Below are 20,622 nucleotides of genomic sequence, written 5' to 3'. Positions count from 1 at the left end.
CTTGGGTCATCTGACCAAGAGTATTTGTAAAAATTTTGATTATGTTGAGTTCTTCTCTTTTCTAGGTCTCCCACTTCTCAAAGTATGGCCTACAGGATTCTGATGAGGATGAGGAGGAACATCAGTCTAAAGCAGAAGCAAAGAAGTTGAAAACAGCTCCCTTGCCTCCTGTAGGCCAGCCAGTACCACTACAAATGGCTCTCAATGGCAAACCTGCTCTCCCATCCCAGGTAGAAACTGGACAGTGAATTTGAACAGAACCGGTGAAATGGAAGTTGAGCAAAAGCCAGTCGGCTAATGCAAACCTGTTGTGTGACCACTTGGAGATCGAAGAGTCCAGAAGTGTTGGGAATCAAGTTGAGACCAATGGACGGGGAACAGGGAGGGTGGTAGGATGGGTACCTATTCCCTTGAGGGATTTGGAGGATTTTTTGGTAAACTGAAACTTTCCTCTGTGTCCCTTCAGACAGTCAGTTTCTCCTCCTGAATAGATAATTACTGAATTCTGTGTTTGTCCTTATACATGAGACATAGATATTACCTGCCTAGGTTCATGCAGAACAGATTCTGTCTTGGTCAACATTTCTGAATATGTGCAACATACTCCTTGCTCTTCCATCCTTTACTATATGAAAAATGTAATTTGCCTTGGGCAAAGGTCTTTAAATACAGTTTTTCAAGTTGTTTGCCTATTCCTCAAGCAAACATGTATATTTGTATTTTAAGAAGGTGCATTCTATTTTTATGGAAAAATACAAAATGTAATTTTTGACAGTTTACTTTGGGGCAGAGGAATTAATCTGGTTTTGGAGGAAGCTGGAAGGGACTGGGGGATAAAGAGGAGGACATTTTGTGTTGTTTGAATTACCTGAGAGTTGTTGCATTTGTTATGTATCACAATGATCTTTGGCCATTTTAGACCAGGATAGAGTATGGGCCCTCTTTCTGTGGAACAAGAGGTTAAAATTTTTATACTTTAAATTCCTGGTTTAATATCTTGGCATAGCAAGAGTTTAGCTTTTGTCAGGGTGATATTTCAACAAAATAAAAAAAGATGTTATTCTTTGGGGGGAGTGAGTAGGAAGTCTTAATGCAAGCTTCCTCCATTTAAGCACCCCTACTGCTCCACTGATGAAAACTGGTTCTTTGGAGATTTTACATGCCAAATAATTTGTTTGCTGTTATTATGTGCAGCTTTTATGGTTTTTAAAAATATTTCTTTAGGAAATATTTTCTGCATTTCCTACACAGCTTTATGTGTGTTTATGTAGGTAAAACAGAGACTTGTTGTAATTCAGCTTGATGTTCTCTCTTGGCAATATCCTACTCCACAGATTTTTTGATAATTTCAGGTATGATGTAAGTGATGCAGTAAGGGTTTGGAGAATGGGATGTCCCAGAACCCTTTTGACTGCTTAAGTTTGAGTGCTTGTGTGCATGTCCATGTTCATTTTGTCATGAGCACCTGTTTCCCCTTCTTGTTGTCCAAAGTGGTTTTTGTCTTCTGGAACACATTTCTTAAGGGGGGAGTGGAAGGGGCCGTGTTAAGTCACTACTGTTAATAGAGTGTAGTCCAACCCCTATGAAAAAGAAGCATTTTCTTTATCTACAAATAGCAGAAACTAAAAGATAACTTTGACTGTACCAACAGGTTCTCTTGGTTTTCCACCCAGCTCTTTTTTATTTAGTATTTTATTTTTCCCCAATTACATGTAAAAACAGTTTTTAACATTCTATTTTAAAACTTCCAAGTTCCAAATTCTCTCCCTTCCTCCCTCCACACCCTCCTCATAGAGAAGGCAGGCAATTCGATACTGGTTTTAAGATGTGTAGACATGCAAAACATATTTCCATATTAATCATGCTGTGAAAAAAAAAACCTAGACACACCCCCCGCCCCTAAAAAAAAACCTTCAGAAATAAAGACAGTAAAAGAAAATTATGTTTCAATCTGTATTCAGATACCTTCAGTTCTTTCTCTGGGGATGGGTGGCATTTTTTTATCATAAATCCTTCAGACTAGTTGTCTTGGTCATTGTATTGCTGAGAATAGCTATGTCATTGACAGCTGAACATCTTACAGTATTGCTGTTACTCTGTACACGGTATGTTTCACTTTTCATCAACTCATGTAAGTCAAGGTTTTTCTGAGAGCATCCTACTCATCATTTCTTACAGTACAATAGTATTCCATTATAATCATAAACTACGATTTGTTCAGCCATTCCCCAGTTGCTGGGCATCCCCTTAATTTCCAATTCTTTGCCACCAGAAAAGAACTGCTATAAATATCTTTTTACATATTGGTCTTTTTCCTTTTTGTCTTTTTATCTGGTTTTGGATACACACCTAGTAGTGGTATTGCTAGGTCAAAGGGTATATCCCTTTGGGCATAGTTCCAAACTGCTGTATGGAATGGTTGAATCAGTTCACAACTTCACCAATAGCTCATTAATGTCTCATTTTTTCACACATTGCCTCCACCATTTGTCATTTTCCTTTTCTGTCCTATTAGGCAATCTATTAGGTATGAGGTAGTATCTCAAAATTGTTTTAATTTGCATTTCTCCAATCAGTAGTGACTTAGAGCATTTTTTCATATGGCTATAGATAGCTTTGATTACTTATTCTGGAACTGGTCATATCTTTTGATCATTTATCAGTTGGGGAATGGCTCTTATTTTTATAAATTTGACTCAGTTCTCTATATGTTTGAGAAATGAGGCCTTTATCAGAGAAATTTGCTTCAAAAATTTTTTCACAGTTACTTGCTAACTATGTTTCCATCCTATTCGGTCCCCCTTATTTATTCTAATCTCTCTCTCCTTTCACCTGTTCTTCCTCAAAAGTGTTTTGCTTCTGACTCCTGCCTCCCCCAATCTGCTCTCCCTTCTATTACCTCATCTCCTTCTCCTAATTCCTGTAGGGTAAGAGAGATTTCTATACCCAATTGAGTATGTATATTATTCCTTCTTTGAACCAGTTCTGATGAGAGTAAGTTCACTTTCTCCCACCCCCCCCACCTCTCCATCTTCCCCTCCACTATAAAAGGTTTTTCTTCCCTTTTTGTCAGATAATTTACTCCATTCTACGTCTCTCTTTCCCTTTTCTCCTGGCACAATCTTCTTTCACCCCTTAATTTTATCTTTTTAGATACCATCCCTTCATATTTAACTCATATCACACACCTGTGCCCTCTGTCTATATATACTCCTTCTAAGTGCCCTGATAATGAGAAGGCTCTTAGGAGTTACAAGTATCATCTTCCCGAATATAAATAGTTTAACCTTATTAAGTCCATCATGATTTCCCTTTCATGTTTACCTTTTCATGCTTCACTTGAGTCTTGTATTTGAAAATCACATTTGCTATTCAGCTCTGATCTTTTGATCAGGAATGCTTGAAAGTCTTCTATTTTATTGAATGTCCATTTTTTTCCCTGAAGGATTATACTCAGTTTTGCTGGGGAGTGGGGGTGATTCTTGGCTGTAATCTTAACTCCTTTGCTCACCAGAATATCATATTCTAAGCCCTCCAATCCTTTAGTGTAGAAGCTGCTAAATCTTGTGTTATCCTGACTGTGGCTGAATGATACTTGACTTGTTTCTTTTTGGCTGCTTGTAATATTTTCTCCTTGACCTGGGAGCTCTGGAATTTGACTATAATATTCCTGGGAGTTTTCGTTTTGGGATCTTTTTCAGGACATGATTGGTAGATTCTTTCAATTTCTTTTTTATCCTATGGTTCTTTATCCTGGCTTTCAGATAGTCCAATAATTTTTAAAATTATCTCCCCCAGCTCTATTTTCCAGGTCCATTGTTTTTCCATTGAGACATTGTCTTCTATTTTTCATTCGTTTGGTTTTGTTTTATTGTTTCTTAATTTCTCATTAAGTCATTAGCTTCCTTTTGCTCGATCCGTTGTAATTTTTAAGGAATTATTTTCTTGAGTAAGCTTTTGTACCTGGTTTTCCATTTGGCCGGTTCTACTTTTTAAGGGTTCTTTTCTTCAGTGAATTTTTGTGCCTTTTTCCATTTGACCAGTTCTGCTTTTCAAGGCATTCTTCTCCTTATTGGCTTTTTGCATCTCTTTTACCATTTGTACTAGTCTGTTTTTTAAGGTGCTATTTTCTTCAGAATTTTTTTGTGTGTGTCTCCTTTACTAAGCTGTTGACTTTTTTTTCATGATTTTCTTTCATCACTCACATTTCTCTTCCCAATTTTTCCTCTCCCTCTCTTACTTGATTTTCAGAGTCCTTTTTTAGCTTTACTATGGTCTGGGATCAGTTCATATTTTTCTTGGAGGCTTTGGATGTAAGGGCTTTGACTTTGTTATCTTCTTCTGAGTGTGTATTTTGACCTCCCTTGTCACCATAGTAACTTTCCCTGGTCAGAATTTTTTTTCTGTTGTTTCCTCATTTTCCAGACTGTTTCTTGACTCTTACCTCTTTGCTAAAGTAGAACACTGCTTCCAGGGTGGAAGGTACACCGTCCCAAGTTTTAGGGGCTTTGTGCAGCTGTTTTCAGAGATACTTCTAGGGACCTGTAAGTTTCTGCTTCCTCCAGAGTAGCATGATCTAAGGAGAGATGTGTTTACTACTCTCCTTGCCTCTTCTCTGATGTGTGAGTGACTACAAGCCCTATTTTCTGTCCTGAAACTGTGCTTAGGGTCCCTGCTCCATGGGGGCTGCAGACTTTCCTGTGCTAGTGCTCCTCCTTGCCCTGGGACTGCCACCTAGGACCGCAACCTGGCTCCAAGTAGGGGCAAAGCAACAGAGTCCTGCCCCCAGTGCTAGCAAAGAGACCCCTGTAATCTCCTTCTCATCAGTTGTTTGGCCCCTTTACTGTCTGAGGGCTACTACTTCTTTCACTGGTTCCCAAGGCTTGCTCATAGCTTGCTGGTGCCTGGTCTGAGCTGGTGCAGCCTGTGCTGAACTGTGCTCCACTCTTACCCAAGTGCAGCAGACTTTTTCCTATCGACCCTGGACCCTTTGTCTGGAAAATTATTTCACCTTGTCCTTTTCTGGGTTTTGACACTTCGGGAATTGTTTTATGGCATTATTTAATGATACTTGGAGAGGTTTTGGGGAGAACTCAGGCAAGTCACTACATTTTCTCTTGTCATCTTAGCTGTACCCTCTTCCACCCAGCTCTTTTAAGGGTAAAATTGTGAAACAAACAGAGGTTAACTAAATTTTCCTTGACTAGCATTCCTGTGTATTAGAGCTATAGAAACAACAGGAACATGAACTTTTCTCGAGTAAGTAGATAGCTGTTTCTGAACGTCCGTAGTCTCTGCACCTGTATTTTCTGGATGCCATTTTTTGTGTCTTAAGATATTGTAGACATGTTCAAACTTGACTGACTGATCGGTACAGGATGTGACTTTGTGTTAAGGTGTAGTGCAGAGATGAAGACAAAAGACAGAAAGGGCTTGTCACTGTAGACTATTTGTAGTTGCTAATCAGTAAGGACCCCAGATTTGCTTAAATCAGTATGAACTACTTCCTTTCCCTTCCCTCGCTACTAAAGACCCAAGAGAATCTGAGCAGTTAGAAGACAGGGCTTCTTCCTCCAATAGTTAGAGAATATTCCTCTGAAGCTAGTAAGTACCTTAGTAGTCCTACAATGGAACTAAGGCATTTGTAGAAAATTTTTTGTTACTATTTTAGGCTTTTTCTCAGACCTGTTGACTCTTAACACAGAATAATGTGTCTTTTGATCTCAACTTTGCATTAGACACTTGATTGGAGTTAATGTAGTCAGTTTTCTTTAAAGTAGGCTAATTGAATTGTTCAGAAACTGACATTTTTTCATACATGACTGTTTTGGATTTTTTTATTTGTTTAAGTTGAAAAATATAAAGCTGGTGGAGTGAAATGACTGGGATTTTTTTTTCCTTTTTTCTTTTTTTTTTTTTTTTTTTGACTTGAAATACCAACTGTCCAACTGCCTTTATCTTTTGGAAAACCTTTGCTAAAAGTAAAATCACAGCTGTAATAGTTGCCCTCCCCCTATTGCTTTCCTTCCTTGTTTTGGGGTACAGTAGCAGTTTTATAAAGTTCTTAATGTAATTTAAGGTCTGCATTTGTGTATGTCTTGCCAACTTTGAATGTATACAGAGAAAAGATAAGATCACAGATTTTATAGTACAAAGAGACATTAGAAATCATTTAATGCTGAGGTTTGTAATCTGGGAGACTGGTTAGATTTCTCAGGATCTATGAACTTTAATGAGAAAAAACCTACATCTTTGAAGATTTACACTAACTTATTAATGAAATTTCTAATTTTTTTCAGTTACAAATGTTAGTCAGCAAAACGTTCCAAGAAGCAGTCCATAGCCACGCAGAAAAGATTAAGAACCCCTAATCTAGTCTAACCCACTCATTTTACAGATTGAGAAATTAAAGCACAAAGAGAAGAGACTTTATCCCAGTATCACAAAAGCTGGTGAACAACAGTTTTGGTCCCATATCCTAACTCTGCTTTTTCCATTAACAATAGAGTATTTGAAACTTTATGCTAGGATTACATATATATAAATTTGGAAGTCTTTATAATACTAATACACTAGGAAGATAATGGGCACAGCTTTAAAGTGAAATGAAAATAAAACGTTTTCTAATCTATAATGGTTGCACCAAGAATCAGTTTTTTGCAATTTTTCCCAGCACCATTGTCACTGATAATCATCTCTTGGGCGAAAAATGTGATTTCTTAGAATTTGTTACTTAATTTAAACCATCGTTATTTTTGGATTACTCATTCAACTTTTGTCTCTCCATTTTTTAAGTAAAGATGGTACAGCTGTATGTATTTGACTTCAGTAGTGATTGGTTGAGCAGTTGTATCATTTGAAATTTCTTTTGAGAATGTTCCATTCTTTAAAAAAAGAAATTTTCGATGGGGTGGCCAGGTGGTGCCGTGAGTAAGGGTGTCGGCCCCAGAGTTGGGAGTCCTGGGATCAGTTCTGGCTTCTGATACTTAACACCCACACAAAATAACTGGCCGTGTAACCCTGAGCAAGTTACTTAACCCCAATTGCTTAGGGGTGGCCAGGTGGTACAGTGAGTAAGAGCGTTGGCCCCGGCGTCGGGAGACCTGGGATCAGTTCTGGCCTCAGATACTCAGCAGCCACACAAAAATAACTGACCATGTAACGCTGAGCAAGTTACTTAACCCCAATTGCTTAAAAAAAAAAAAAAAAGAAATTCTCAAATGGGGGGGAGAGTTGGTATAAGAATTGATCCTTAAGTGGTCCTTCACTTTTTCATGGCTTCTGCAATTAAAGATAGGATTAAATTCTCCCAGTTTATATTCTTATTAATTACTGGCTGTTTGGACAGTTCAGAGACATAAGATAAGGCTTTTTCTTTCTTTCTTTTTTTTTGCTTTTTGGAAGGCATTTGGGATTAAGTGACTTGCCCAAGGTCACATGGTTATTTTTTTGTGTTAAGTGTCTGAGGCCAGATCTGAACCCAGGTCCTCCTGACTCCAGGGCCGGTGCTCTATTCACTTACGCCACCTAGCCGCCCCAGATAAGGCTTTTTCTAAGTTTAGGACAAATGTTTAGTTTGAGAAAAATTGACCTGTCAGAAACTCCAACACTAAATTATGTTTATTTTGGATATTGTGCCTCTTCACCTACACATCATTTGTTAAATAAGGAAATTGAAGTAGATAATTTTGCAATTCAGTTTATGATCCTATAGCTGTGAGGAACATGACTATAAATTCCAGGGTTTTCTAACAAGTATTCAAGTAATTAGACATCACCATATTTTTCATTCATTGCCTCCACACCTTGGAGAGATATAGTGTAATATTTAGACTCTAGGGTTACAGGTGTAGAGGTGGACAGTTATCTAATCCAATCCCTTTTCTTTATCTTCCTTTATGGGCTTTGTTTGTGATAGCAGGTGGTAAACAGCAGTACCAAGACTTGATCTGGCCAGAAAATCCAGCATATTTGGTACTGCATTAGTCTGCTTTCTGTTCCCTTTCTCCAGAATTTCTGTTCCAACCTGCATAAATTAATTCACTATTGCATATCTTTCTTTTTCTGTACTTGAAATATGAGATCACACATCCCTTTCATGGAATATTAAAGAAACTTCAGGGTGATAATTAATATGATCATTTAGGTCTGTCTTAATAGTTACAGGGGCCAAGAGATCAAGATCACATTTTATCTATTGAAATCATGAAAATTTCTTTTGCTATTCATTTATGTATAATGTCACTCATTTGAGGCTTAACATGAATGATGGCTATTTATTAAAAAAGCAATCTAAAGCTTTGTGAAGATAAAATTGAGAATATTTGCTACAGTGAAGTGAGAAATAATTGGTAGTTTATTGTTGTGGGAAATGTCTGTTAATGGGTTGGTTGGTTTATTAGCATAATATAAAGTCAGATCCCAGTTTATGGGATGGACTTGAGGAATGTGTGCCAAGTCAGTGATAAATGTACCTTTTATTTTGTGAATGTTTTATCATTCTGCACTGTAAACTGTTGTTCATGTTTATCACTAAAACTTCTTAATAAAAATGCAAAAATTTTCCTATCGTCTTGATGTTTTTAAACACAACAGGGTTAGTAGTATGTCTTGTTTCTACTCTGAAGAAGTAGTAGACTTAACTCATGTCTCACAACACTCAGCATGGCCATGGAACTTCATGTTTTTGGTTGACTGACCAGAGATTTTGGATATCTAACCATTTGGCACTAAGAACTTTCTTCTTTGCCTAACACAATATGTGGTAAATGTAATAACACAATCTGGGTTGGCAGGTTTCTGCTTCCTCTTCTCACTCGGCTGTGTTGACTGAATTCGCATTCTCTAAATACGCAAATGTAGAGGTGACCATAAGAAGAGTGGCCAAATGGCTCCTTTAGGGGTGGCGTGTCCCCAGATGCCCAAGGTGCTAGCGCTCATGACTAGTCTGTTTCCACGTTAGCAGCAGTGGCGTTGTTGCCATAGAGGCGGTGATAGGAATTTATGTTCTAGATTCTCCTCCCTAGTTGTTCTTGTGCTTAGAGTCCATTGAGTTCTTGGGAAGGAACTGGCATGTGTAGGGATCCTTTTTGGATCCTGTCCTGTGGTGGACTGAATAAACAGCCTTTGAAGCTTGAAGCTTTGAACTTATGCAGCATCATTTAATATCATTTCTCCATCTTTCTAATGTCTACAGAGCCAAAGTCCAGAGGTGGAACAGCTAGGGAGGGTTGTGGAACTGGACAGCGATATGATAGATATCACCCAGGAGCCAGTTTTGGATTCCATAGTAGAAGAAATCGTCCCTGAAGAGCAAGAGCCTGTATCTGCTTCAACACACATTGCATCTTCACTGGGCATTAACCCACATGTTTTACAGGTGAATTTCCTACCCACTTAGTTGATTGTATCAACTAAGCCATGATGGGGTAGAAAGTCAGTGGGATTCTCCCTTTAGCTAAACTTGGGCCATTTCCCTATTTTGATGTATTAGAATGCCAACAGTTTTTACAGTTTTGAGAGTGAAGCAGAATGTAGTCCATTCCTTAAGTTTTAACTCTTTTCACCTCTGTTGAGAGGACTTAATAAAGCTTAAAGGACTTAATAAAGCTCTCCTTCTATGAACCTGTTGATGTAGACACAGGTAGAAGGGACTTAAAAGATCATCTCTTCCAAGTCCTCATTTTACAGATGAGGAAACAGGTCTCAAAGATAAAAAGGATTTGGTTCAAGGTCCTGTAGCAGGTTAGTGGCAGAGCCAGAACTCTCCTGATCCCAATTCACTGGTCAGTCCAAGGGTCTCAATCCTTGCATGTTACCTCACTTCCAGTGGAGACCAAAGACATCATTATATAGAGTTGATTTCCTGTTGATTGTATCAACTAAGCCATGAGAAATTTATGGTATTGTGTATATGTGTATAATATACATACATATGTGTGTGTGTGTGTGTAAAATTTATATTAATAGATTTGGAGAGAAACCTAGGGCAGAGTTTTTCCTGCTGTAGCTAATATATTATTGCCCAAATGACCATGGAAATTCTACGGGAACAAACTTACTCTCTGGTATTGCTCCTTTAGATCATGAAAGCGTCTTTGCTTGCCGAGGAAGAAGATGCAGATTGGGTCCTTGATCAGCGCTTTGGCAAGCTTCCTCCCAAAGCAGACCCTTCTCAAGAAATCTGTTCTCCCAGACTTCCCATTTCATCAGCACACCCACCAAAATCCCGAACCTTAGGTATGGTAAGAGGAAATAATGAAATGTCAGTGGATAATAATTTCATAAAAACATAAGAACACAATGATTTGCTTTCAGATAGACCTTTGACTGTGCTTACCTTAAAGATGGAGCAAATAAGCCTCTTTATTTTCATCCAGTTTTTCTGTACTTTGTTATAAATTATCTCTTTTGTCTCAGAACTGTTAAGCACTCCACATTCTTTCTCCCACTTCCAGTAACATACATAGAGTCAGAAGTGATTTCTTCCTCCTCTGATTTCCTAATACCTCACATGTTGTAACCATATTCTAATTTGTATTTTTTGTGTTTGTGTACAGATATTACTTCCCCTACTAGATTTTAAGGACCCTGTAGGCAGGAATCATGTTTTACTTCATCCTTGTATCTTTAGCACTGTGCACAGAATGTGTTACATACAGATAGATGGGGTTTTTTTTAATAATCTGATTTAAGGCACTCCAGAACTAGAAAATGACCTTTTCTGAATGTCTTGTTACTTAATTAACTCCATCAGAAAACATTTGTTTTAAAACTACATTATACTATACCAACAGAATATCCTTGTGATAGAAGCACATAAAAAATACCAAGTCTTCATGTGCAAATGAAAAACATAATTTGTTATTTGCTTCCTTTTAGGTCTGATAATAATATAAATTAGTTCATTATGTGTATCTGTGTAAAACTGCTCCCACCAATGCTGTTCTTCAATAACATTAATATTATAACCAGATTCCTGGCTTTGTGACAAAACCCCATGGTAATGTTGGTTGGCTAAATCCCTGAAATGCAAGAGAGATGATTGGTATTTATTCATACTAATACCGTGTTTCCCCGATAATAAGACACTGTCTCATTAATTTTTTTGGACAGAAAAACACCAGAGGGCTTATTTTCAGGGGAGGGCTTATTATAATGAACATTGACAGCGATTTTAATAAACAGGTAAATGTGAACAAAAAAATGTACCTTTATTCAATAAGCAAATCACTGAGGAAGAACAGGATGACGCGCTCACTGCTGCAGCTCTGATTGGATGCAGCTCGGAGTGCGGCATGCGTTTCACCGGGGGAGGGGGGGAACGGTGCATACAGAGGGTACCGTAGTGTAGCGCAGGGGATCACCTTCACTACAGTAGCAATCTCAATAGGGCTTATTTTTGGGGGAGGGCTTATTTTAGAGGAATCTTACACAGTAAGGGGAGGGCTTATTTTCGGGATAGGTCTTATTATCAGGGAAACACGGTACTTGAACTCCAGTCATATTAACAACCATGAATGTGAGTCTGCTTCTGAATACTGCTTTTATGGAAATTAGCTATGCCCTTAATGTCATTTATCCTAACATTCTGTTTTTGTGGAACCAGTTAATGGTAAGAACTAAAACATAACTATAGAGAAGGTCTTCAGTTATCCCTTACTAAACTTAAAGTATACTTCAAGTGAGAGTAGTTATATTTTTGGTATCAGTTCTTTATTCTAAAGTAATGTGATGGACCTTATATATTTTATCCCACTCTAGCACCCAACAAATAATTTGTATTGAAGTTCAGTTTAGTGAATCTTGATCTAATATCATTGTGGACTGCATTTTTTTAGACTGTGCTTTCTCTTAATATTTTTCCCCTTCCTCAGTTGGTGGTTTACTACAGTCAAAGTTTACAAGTGGAGCTTTTCTCTCGCCAAGTGCCTCTGTTCCAGAATGTCGAAATCTCAGATCTTCATCTTTAACAAGTGCCCCTTCTGCATCTCCTTGGTCAGTCCCTCCACCACTGGCCCCTGTGTTTGCAGTGCCCACCCCAGCTCCTGAGGTCCAGTTAAAAACTGTGGGTGCTCGGAGACAGCCAGGCCTTGTTCCCCTGGAAAAATCTGTTACCTGTGGCAAAGGAAAGCTCTTGATGGATATGGCACTCTTCATGGGACGTTCATTCCGGGTTGGCTGGGGCCCCAACTGGACCTTTGTCAATAGTGGTGATCAACTGAGTGGATACCAGGAACCTGGAGATCATCACAACACTGAATCTATGGAATATGGATTCTTACCTAATCCAATAACTGTCAAATCGTGAGTAATGTTTCTCAATTCATTCAACTTTTTTTTTTTTTGAGCGAGAGAAAGCTGTTGAAAAGGCTATGGATAATCAGGAGATCACATTAGTTCTGGTGTTATTTTGTTTACTAACTAGTTTGGCTTGGTTGTATTCTTGAGGACTTTTAGACAGTAGACAATGTTAGAATGATTCATGAGTAGATCGGATTTCTCCTTCCCTTGAATCATTACAGTTGTGTAGGACTTAACTTGAGCACCACATAAGTGTCTGCTGCCTCTTATTTAATAGTTACATGAAGCAGTGTGATATAGTAAAAAGAGAGATGGAATTTGGGGGTTGTCATTTTAACTTCTGTAGGCCTTGGTTTTCTTTTCTGTAAGATGAAGTAGTTGGACTAGAATCAGGGGTGGCAATCCTGTGGCCTTGAAGCCACATGTGGCCATATAGGTCCTTGGGCGTGGTGTTTTAACCAAATCCAAGTTTTACAGAACAAATCCTTTTATCTAGGGGTTTATCAAGGTGAAGTTTGGATTCAGTTGAAGGGCTGCACTTGGGGACCTAGAGGATCATATGTGGCCTTGAGACCACAGGTTCCCCTGGACCAGATAATGAAGTCCCTTCTAGTTTTCAGGCTTCTAAACTGAACCTTAATTATGTTGAGTTCATTTTGATGCATATTAATAAGCTGTTGACCTTTTTAATGTAAAACGCATAATTGTCATAATTGATCTCTCAGAGTACCTATAACTGTCATATACTAGTATTGATAGAAGTTCAGTGTCTGGAACAAGGGAAATAACATACTCTGAACTAGTCAAAACCTCCAAAATTTATGTTCAGTTCTGATTACCACACTTTATGACAGAGAACAAAGCAGAGAACATACAAGGGAGAGCAATCAATCAAGGTTGTGTTGGGGGGGGTTAAGTTTTTAAGAAAAATCTTCTATCTCCCCATCTCTGTTGGGGACAGGGGGGTAAGAGAGAATATAACCCTTAACTATAAATATGTATAATCAAGCAAAAGAGATTTCTGCTATCAAGGGTTTGGAAACCATGTTATAGAAGACTTGATTAAAAGGACTGGGAAGAGGGGGAAGTTTTAGCCTTGACAAAGAAAAGACCTGGTTTGGGAATGGAAATTAAAAGATCAGTCTTCAAATACTGTTTAGGCAAAATAAATAGACTTGCTCTGTATATGGGCCTAGAGGGAAGAATTCTAGGATGCATGAGGTAAAGTTATAGGGGACATATTTTGCCTCAACACAAGGAACTTTACTGTAATAAGATTATGATTTTACCCACTTATTCAGCTGTGTAAGCTTAGATACCTGGCTACTTAGACCTACTGGATGTCCCATAATATCTCAGTAGAATCTTTCCAACTTTGAAATGAGACAGTCAGTCTGAAATTTAATTGAACCAATATTTGTGACTACTATAAACTGTAATTTACTTCTGAGAGCAGCCAAAGCATAAGTATGATTTAATTCTAAGGAAATATAATGTAATGATTTTTTTCCTCTATGTTGTAATTGAGCTCTGTACCATTTGACCTTAGTGCTGTGTGGTATAATATCCCTTAATCTTAAAATGTAGCAGTACCTTCATTGCATGTAAATACTTGTCTCATATTTCAATACTGACCTAATTTATTACTTTTTAGCCTAACAGAGTCCCCATTCAAAGTCCACATGGAAAAACTGAGCTTGAGACAAAGGAGGATGGATAGAGATTTACAGTTATACCAGACTCCCTTGGACATCAAGCTTAAGCATAGTACTGTCCATGTAGATGAGCTGTGTCCTCTCGTGGTCCCAAATCCTGGAGTAGCCGTCATTCACGACTATGCAGACTGGGTGAAAGAGATATCAGGAGACTTAGCAGAATCAGAAAGTAAGTATTCATTCTGGCTGTCGTAACCCATTTGGTGTCAGAACATGGGAAATAGAATTTCAGACTTAAAAGACAAAGTTTTCTTACTCTCATTTTTGGTGAAATAATAGATTCCGATACAGGTAAGGGAAATACCTTAGAGATTGAGTCTAAAGTAAGACCCAGAGAGCAGCACTTGTTCAAGGTCACATTTAGTAATTGGTTTATGAGATTTAGAGCTGTTATTTTATAGGACACTATAAAGGAAACTGAAAGTGAGTTTGTGTCCTTCCTAAAGTCATATAGATAATCAGTTAACTGACATTCATTAACAATAGAAGGACCAGGAGACACCAAAAAATTACAATTTTACTTTGAATCAAAAATTATCATGCTACTATCTTTTATTTTCTTTGCCTTGTGATAAAACAAATGTACTACTTCAATTGCCATAGCTTGTTCTTTCAAAGTATTATTAAATTCAGGTCCTTCCAGTGTATAGCACCTACTACATACCAAGCACTTTGGTGGACTCTGGGAATACAGTAGAATGCAAAGAATGAAACCGTCTCAGAGAGTCTTTTATTCTTTTGTTGGAGAAAACATGTACATAGATACATATGCAATATATACAAGGTAGGCTTGATGGGAAAAGTATATCTTGTACATCATGTTACAGGAAGACAGGGATTCTTACTGGTGGGCATATGGAAGTGCATTCTTGTCCACACAGAGGCACACAGTTGAGAAATGGAGCTTGTGTGAGGAACAGAAAAGATAAGATTGCTTGTTTGACTGGACCATGAAATGCAGGGGTGAGGAGTAATGTATAATAAGACTAGAAAGATAGTTTGGATCTGGGTTTGAAGGGCTTTAAAAATCAAAAAGGAATTTTATATCTTATCCTAGTAAAAATAGGAGCCATCTGGTATTTGTTGAGGTGGGGAAGAAGGAAAAATATTTAAACCATGGAAATAGTCCAGGGAAAAAGATAATAAGGGCATGAATTAAGATGGTTCTATATGAATAGAAAGGGGTTATATGCAAGAGATCTTATGGAAGCAGAGATGGTAAGATTTGATAACTGATAGGATGTGTGCAGTGAGTGATGTGTGGCTCTGTGAATCATCTACATAGAAATCATAGTTAAACTTAGGGGAAGAGGAGCTGATATGGTCACCATGTGATAATGGGGCCAGGAGAGAGCTTTGGAAAACACCCACAATTAAGATATGGATGATTACTTAGTAAAGAAACCTAAGAAAAGGCAGTTAAATGATAATAGGTGTTTTCATGAGAATTTGAACCTTGTTACTCCAGTAATTTACAATCTGATGTTCTAACAAAAGCCTAGATCTTATGACCTAAAAATCTGTTGCTCTTGTCCCTGTGTCTTATAAGGTGTGAAAAAGCAAGACTACATTTCTAGAAATGCTTCTCCACTCCCCAAAATAGTAGCTTTCCAGTGAAGGACCCATTCATAGGATATTTAAATTAGGAAGAACCTGAGAGGTCATCTAGTGTAATCTCCTGCCCCCCATACTGTTATTCTTTCTACAGTGCCACTGACAAGTGGATATCTGACTTCAGAATGCTTTTAATGATGTGGGCTGCACCTAGCTTCACTAGGTGAAGCTTTTAATTCCTTTGCCTTTTTTAATAGTTTATCTGTTCTTAAAGTCTGAGCTCAAGTGCAGCTTTCTCTGACACTGGTAGATCCCTTCCCTTCCTGCACTACACTAGCACCCATTGTCTTTATATTAAGCCTTTTGGCACTTGATTATAGTAACTCTTGTGTTGCCTTAATTATTTTTAGCACAGTTCTAGAAATGCAGTAGACATTTCTTAACAATACATGCAAATGCTATGGGTAGTGATTTGCATAGTGCTTTGCAAAAACATCTTCACATATATTATTTTTGATTGACTTAAGAGTTTTTGTGGTTCCTGTCCTCAGAAAGTTTACCTCCTAAATTCAGAAACTAAATTTAAGCATCTCTTGTGTATAAGCCCTTTTGTTCAGCAATGGGGAAAACTTAAGGATAAATAGTCTCCCTACCTTCATTGAGCTTAAAGTCCCTAATGAAGAGATTTGACATAAGTGCAAAAAAAAAAAAAACTATCATTGAAAGTAAAATCTGCATTGACCTTTATAAAATAAGGGGCTTGGACTAGAAATGTTATCTTCCAACTGGACAGAGGCAGTAAAGATTTTAAACTTAAGCAGGAACATGTAAATGTAGATGCTACCACCATACATTGTCTTATTAGATTTCTTGAATTGGGAGAATTTGTAGGCATCAGCACAACTCTAATGAAATGTACTGTGAAGATAATTAGAACATGGGAAAAAGAAAAGTATGAAGTATAGACCCTACAGGAATACTGTTGGGATATGCAGTGATTATAGCCGAGGATTCAAAACAAAGTGATCTGAAGTTAAGAATAGTTTCATCAGTGAAGAAGCAGGAGCTTATGTGTTTTGGGGGAAGCAGCAAGAGCAACCACAGTGGTGGTCTCTGCCCTGGTCCATTTTAGGCAAGCCAACCCTGCTTCCTCCCCTGTTCTTGCCAGGCCTGGGACATATTTCTATAATTAAGCTTTTTACTGCCTTTCCGTTAGTTGTAGTAAAGCACTGGAGCCTGACATGGACACTGTGTGAAGCTATCTGGGGTCACCTAAAGGAACTAGAAGATCAACTAGATGAGCCCAGTGAGTATGTGCAGAGCCTGGAGCGCCGAAGGGCTTTCTCCCGTTGGTTATCACAGACAGCAGCTGATCGCATTGAGGAGGAAGTAGCCCTGTCCCGACAAGACAATCCCGTGGAGGCAGTCTTCAGCTACCTCACAGGCAAGAGAATCAGTGAGGCTTGCCGCCTGGCCCAGCAGACAGGTAAGAGACCCAGAGTCCAGCTCAGCAGTAAGGTCTATATCATTCATCTTGCCACATACTTACATAATATCCTTTTTGTTCTCTAATTGTGATCTACCTCTCTGTTCTCTGTTTATCTGATCTCCCTAGTGAGTCCTGAAGCTTCTGGAAGTTAGTATTCATCACCCTGTAGTTAACACAGTGCCTTGGATATTTATTGAATATAATAGTTACGCAGGTATCTCAAAAAGAACTTCCTAAAGACTGATGTGCTCTGTCTGATAGCAGTTATATGATAGTGAAAAGAGAGCTGGCCTCTGAGGCTTTATCTGCAAAAAAATCTGGGCTCAACATATATCAGCTACATGATCCTCTTAGAATGGAATAGTAAAGTGAAAATAGAATCTACTTAACACCTCTGAAAAGATATTACAAACTGAAAACATATAAGAATGTCATAGCCCAAATTCTAAATATCCAAATCAAAGAAATAAAGTACTACAAGTAGCTTCAGGTACCTTAAATCCACAGTCAGGACAAAAGACCATTCTGTAAAATATGACAGAGAAAATCTTGGCATATATTCCAAAAAGCAAACTTCGCTTGCCATACCGAGTATAATCTTATTAGAAAAGAGAAATTCCCAGTCCTCTTGGTGAAAAGACCAGAACTGAGTAGAAATTTTGAAATGCAAACACAGAAGTCAGGATAAATACATTTCAGGAATTGGAGGAGGCTAAACTATGATGAAAAGCTTAGCTTCTGGTAGGTGGACAAAAAGAAAGATAGTGGTATGCTTCTGTTTTTAGGTATAGGAAAGGGTTGATTACATACAATTAAAAAGGTATTTACATAAACATCTTACTCTAGAGAACTAACATTTAATTATACTTCCTACCTCTTGAAGGAAAAGTAAAAATGTTGAATGAGACATATATTCAGTCACAGGCATTTGATTTGTTTTTTTTTTTCTTAGAGAGGAGTGTAATATTAAGTAGTAATAGTTATTTTTTTAAAAAGAAATTAAAGGAATGTCAACGAAATGTTTAAAAGATGTACAGAGAACAGAAATAAGTTCTGAAGGAGACACACAGGCTGCATAGTATTAGAACTGTCATAAAATTAATAATACACTTTTTTCAAAACCAAGCTATGCATAATGTTACAATAGAGATTCACAATGTCATATCTAGCCCTCTTTTATTTTGTTCTTTGTGGAGGGAATATTTGTTAATGTTACCAAATTAGTAATAATAATTAAAATAATTTTTAAAAGTCATAGCTTATAAAGCATATATCCCAGGGCTAGTTGTTATTCAGCCCAGTCTCTAGCACCATCTGTGGCTTCTGCTCCAGAGCATAAGAACTGACCAAATTGTCATCAGAATGAATTATCTATGGTCAAACTATAGTCACAGAATAGGAAAGTGTTGTAGGCTTTTTGAGAATCATTGTGGGTGGGCGGCTAGGTGGCACAGTGAATAGAGCACCAGCTGGCCCTGGAATCAGGAGGACCTGAGTTCAAATCCAGCCTCAGACACTTAACTAGCCATGTGACCTTGGACAAGTCACTTAACCGCAATTGCTCTGTCCTTTCCCCTCCAAAAAAGCAAAAAAAAAAAAAAAGAGAGAGAGAGAAAATCATGGCGGGAGATAAGAGAACCTTTTCCTTAAAGTTCTTTTAAACAGGAATATTCATTAACCAGAATCTTCATGTATATGATTCTTCCATATTGAAAAATGATTACTGTCTATATGAAAATAATGACTGTCTTATCATAAAGACCATTTTCCACAGAATAGTCAACTGTCTTCTGAGAATACCTGCCATTTTGAAATAGAGTATCTATCGTCAGGCTAGTTCATTTCTTATTTGTATTCCAGTTTACAGAACTCTGTAGGATTTTGTCTGAATGTGATAGTAGATAATGAGGGATACACATTCTTCAATAGCCAGTCCTAATATAGATAGCACTTTAAGGTTTGCTGAATACTTTACAAATATTTCGTTTTAGCCATACAGCAGTACTGGGAGATGAGTGCTATTAATTAGTATTATCATTTTATAGATTGGAGATGGAGACAGAAGTTAAGTAACTTGCCGGAGTCACACCTAGTGAGTGTCTGAAAGTGGCTTTGAACTCAGGTCTTCTTGACTCCAGGTCCAGCACTCTATGGCTTGTACCATCTATCTACCCATATTTATTTTGTTCATGAATCCTTTTTTAGTTTGAGATTAAATCGTAGTAGTACAGATTTAGAGCTGGAAGGGATTTTAGAGACCATCTAGTCCAACCCTCTGGTTTTGCAGCTGGAGAAGTAGAGACCTAGAGAGGTTAAGTTATTTGCTAAACATTCTGGTATTTGAGCCCTAGTCTTGTGTCCAAATCCAGCACACTTTCCTCTCTGAGACCTATATATACATGCCCTGATTGCACCATAGCAAAGTGAGGAGAACTGAGTCTTTGCTTAGGAAATTTCTCTTAAATGTTAAGGAAAAGGACAAGAGTACCAAAGAGAATAGATAGTATAGTGCAGCATTTTAATGGGAATTTGAAGATCTTCCCTGCCCCTTAATAAGCCTAAGGGAATTTGAAGATTTTCCCTGCCCCCTAACAGGCTGAATATAATTACATGGAACTGTGGTGGGAAGAGTTTGCTGAAGGGTGGAGCTGGGGGTCAGAGCAGTTAGAGCTGGAGGGAGGAAAGGACACATTTAGCAAGACAGCTAGGCTTGTGAGTGTTGGTTTGTGAGAAGGCTAAAGGGTGGTGTGGCTTCATGCTGTGCTATTGTGTAACTTCTTTGCTACTATGATGGATTTGACTTTCTGGTGTTGGGATTTGGTTTTCTGGTATCTTACTAAATGTTTTGCTTCTATCTCCTATATGGAAAGTCTGTTATTTTGTGATTGAGAATTATGCCAGCATATTTACAGGTGCCATTGCACTGTGAATATTAAGTTGACACTACAAGTACAAAAGACAGCTAACCCTGGGCTAGTCAGTTTCCTTCTGTCTGAAATAGGAATAATAAATAGAGCACTGCCTGTGTAACAGGACTATTGCAATAAAAATGATTTGTAAACTTTTAAGAGCTAGAAGGATGTTTTGTGTAGTTCCAGATCTTACTAATTCTCCGAGATGGACTTGTGGAACCAATAATTGGGTTTTTCTTCTAGGTGATCACCGACTTGCCCTTCTTCTGTCCCAGCTAGGGGGCAGCCAGCCAGTCCGGGAGCTGCTCACCATGCAACTGGTAGACTGGCACCGGCTACAGGCAGACTGCTTCATCCAGGAGGATCGACTACGCATTTTTACTCTCTTGGCTGGAAAACCAGTATGTCCTTTCCTCCCATTTTTCAGATAGTTTAAGGCTTCTGTACTTGAGTTGGGTGTCAGCCAGAAGTTTTGACCACAGGAGTCCTTATCTCTCTAAAATGACTTTACAGTGTTGAACACCTTGGCACTTAAGTGTTCTATAAATATTTTTTGAGCAGTCAGAAAACAAGTTGAATGCTCTTCTTCAAAGACGGCACTCTAAAATGCCTTTTTTAGTTTAATGAAATTCAGAATCTTTTTTTCTAA

General features: G+C 38.0%; 1 protein-coding gene across 3 annotated transcripts in view; it reads left to right on the top strand.

The window, feature by feature from the left end:
* The window catches only part of NUP98 (nucleoporin 98 and 96 precursor), a 102,146-nt gene that overhangs the window by 65,185 nt on the left and 16,339 nt on the right, over positions 1–20,622 (top strand). For all 3 annotated transcript variants that reach the window (XM_069064721.1, XM_069064719.1, XM_069064720.1), the window contains exons 20-26: positions 66–230; positions 9,197–9,379; positions 10,083–10,239; positions 11,877–12,306; positions 13,958–14,187; positions 16,789–17,058; positions 20,217–20,374. In XM_069064721.1, the coding sequence (XP_068920822.1) occupies positions 66–230; positions 9,197–9,379; positions 10,083–10,239; positions 11,877–12,306; positions 13,958–14,187; positions 16,789–17,058; positions 20,217–20,374 (1,593 nt within the window). The remainder of the gene's footprint in view (positions 1–65; positions 231–9,196; positions 9,380–10,082; positions 10,240–11,876; positions 12,307–13,957; positions 14,188–16,788; positions 17,059–20,216; positions 20,375–20,622) is intronic.

This window comes from Petaurus breviceps, unplaced genomic scaffold (genome assembly GCF_028583685.1).
Source record: "Petaurus breviceps papuanus isolate PSGF00001 unplaced genomic scaffold, PetGlider_PUasm1.0 90639, whole genome shotgun sequence".
Taxonomy (NCBI): domain Eukaryota; kingdom Metazoa; phylum Chordata; class Mammalia; order Diprotodontia; family Petauridae; genus Petaurus; species Petaurus breviceps.
Note: the sequence above shows the minus strand (reverse complement) of the source record. Positions and strands in the feature narration are given on the sequence as shown.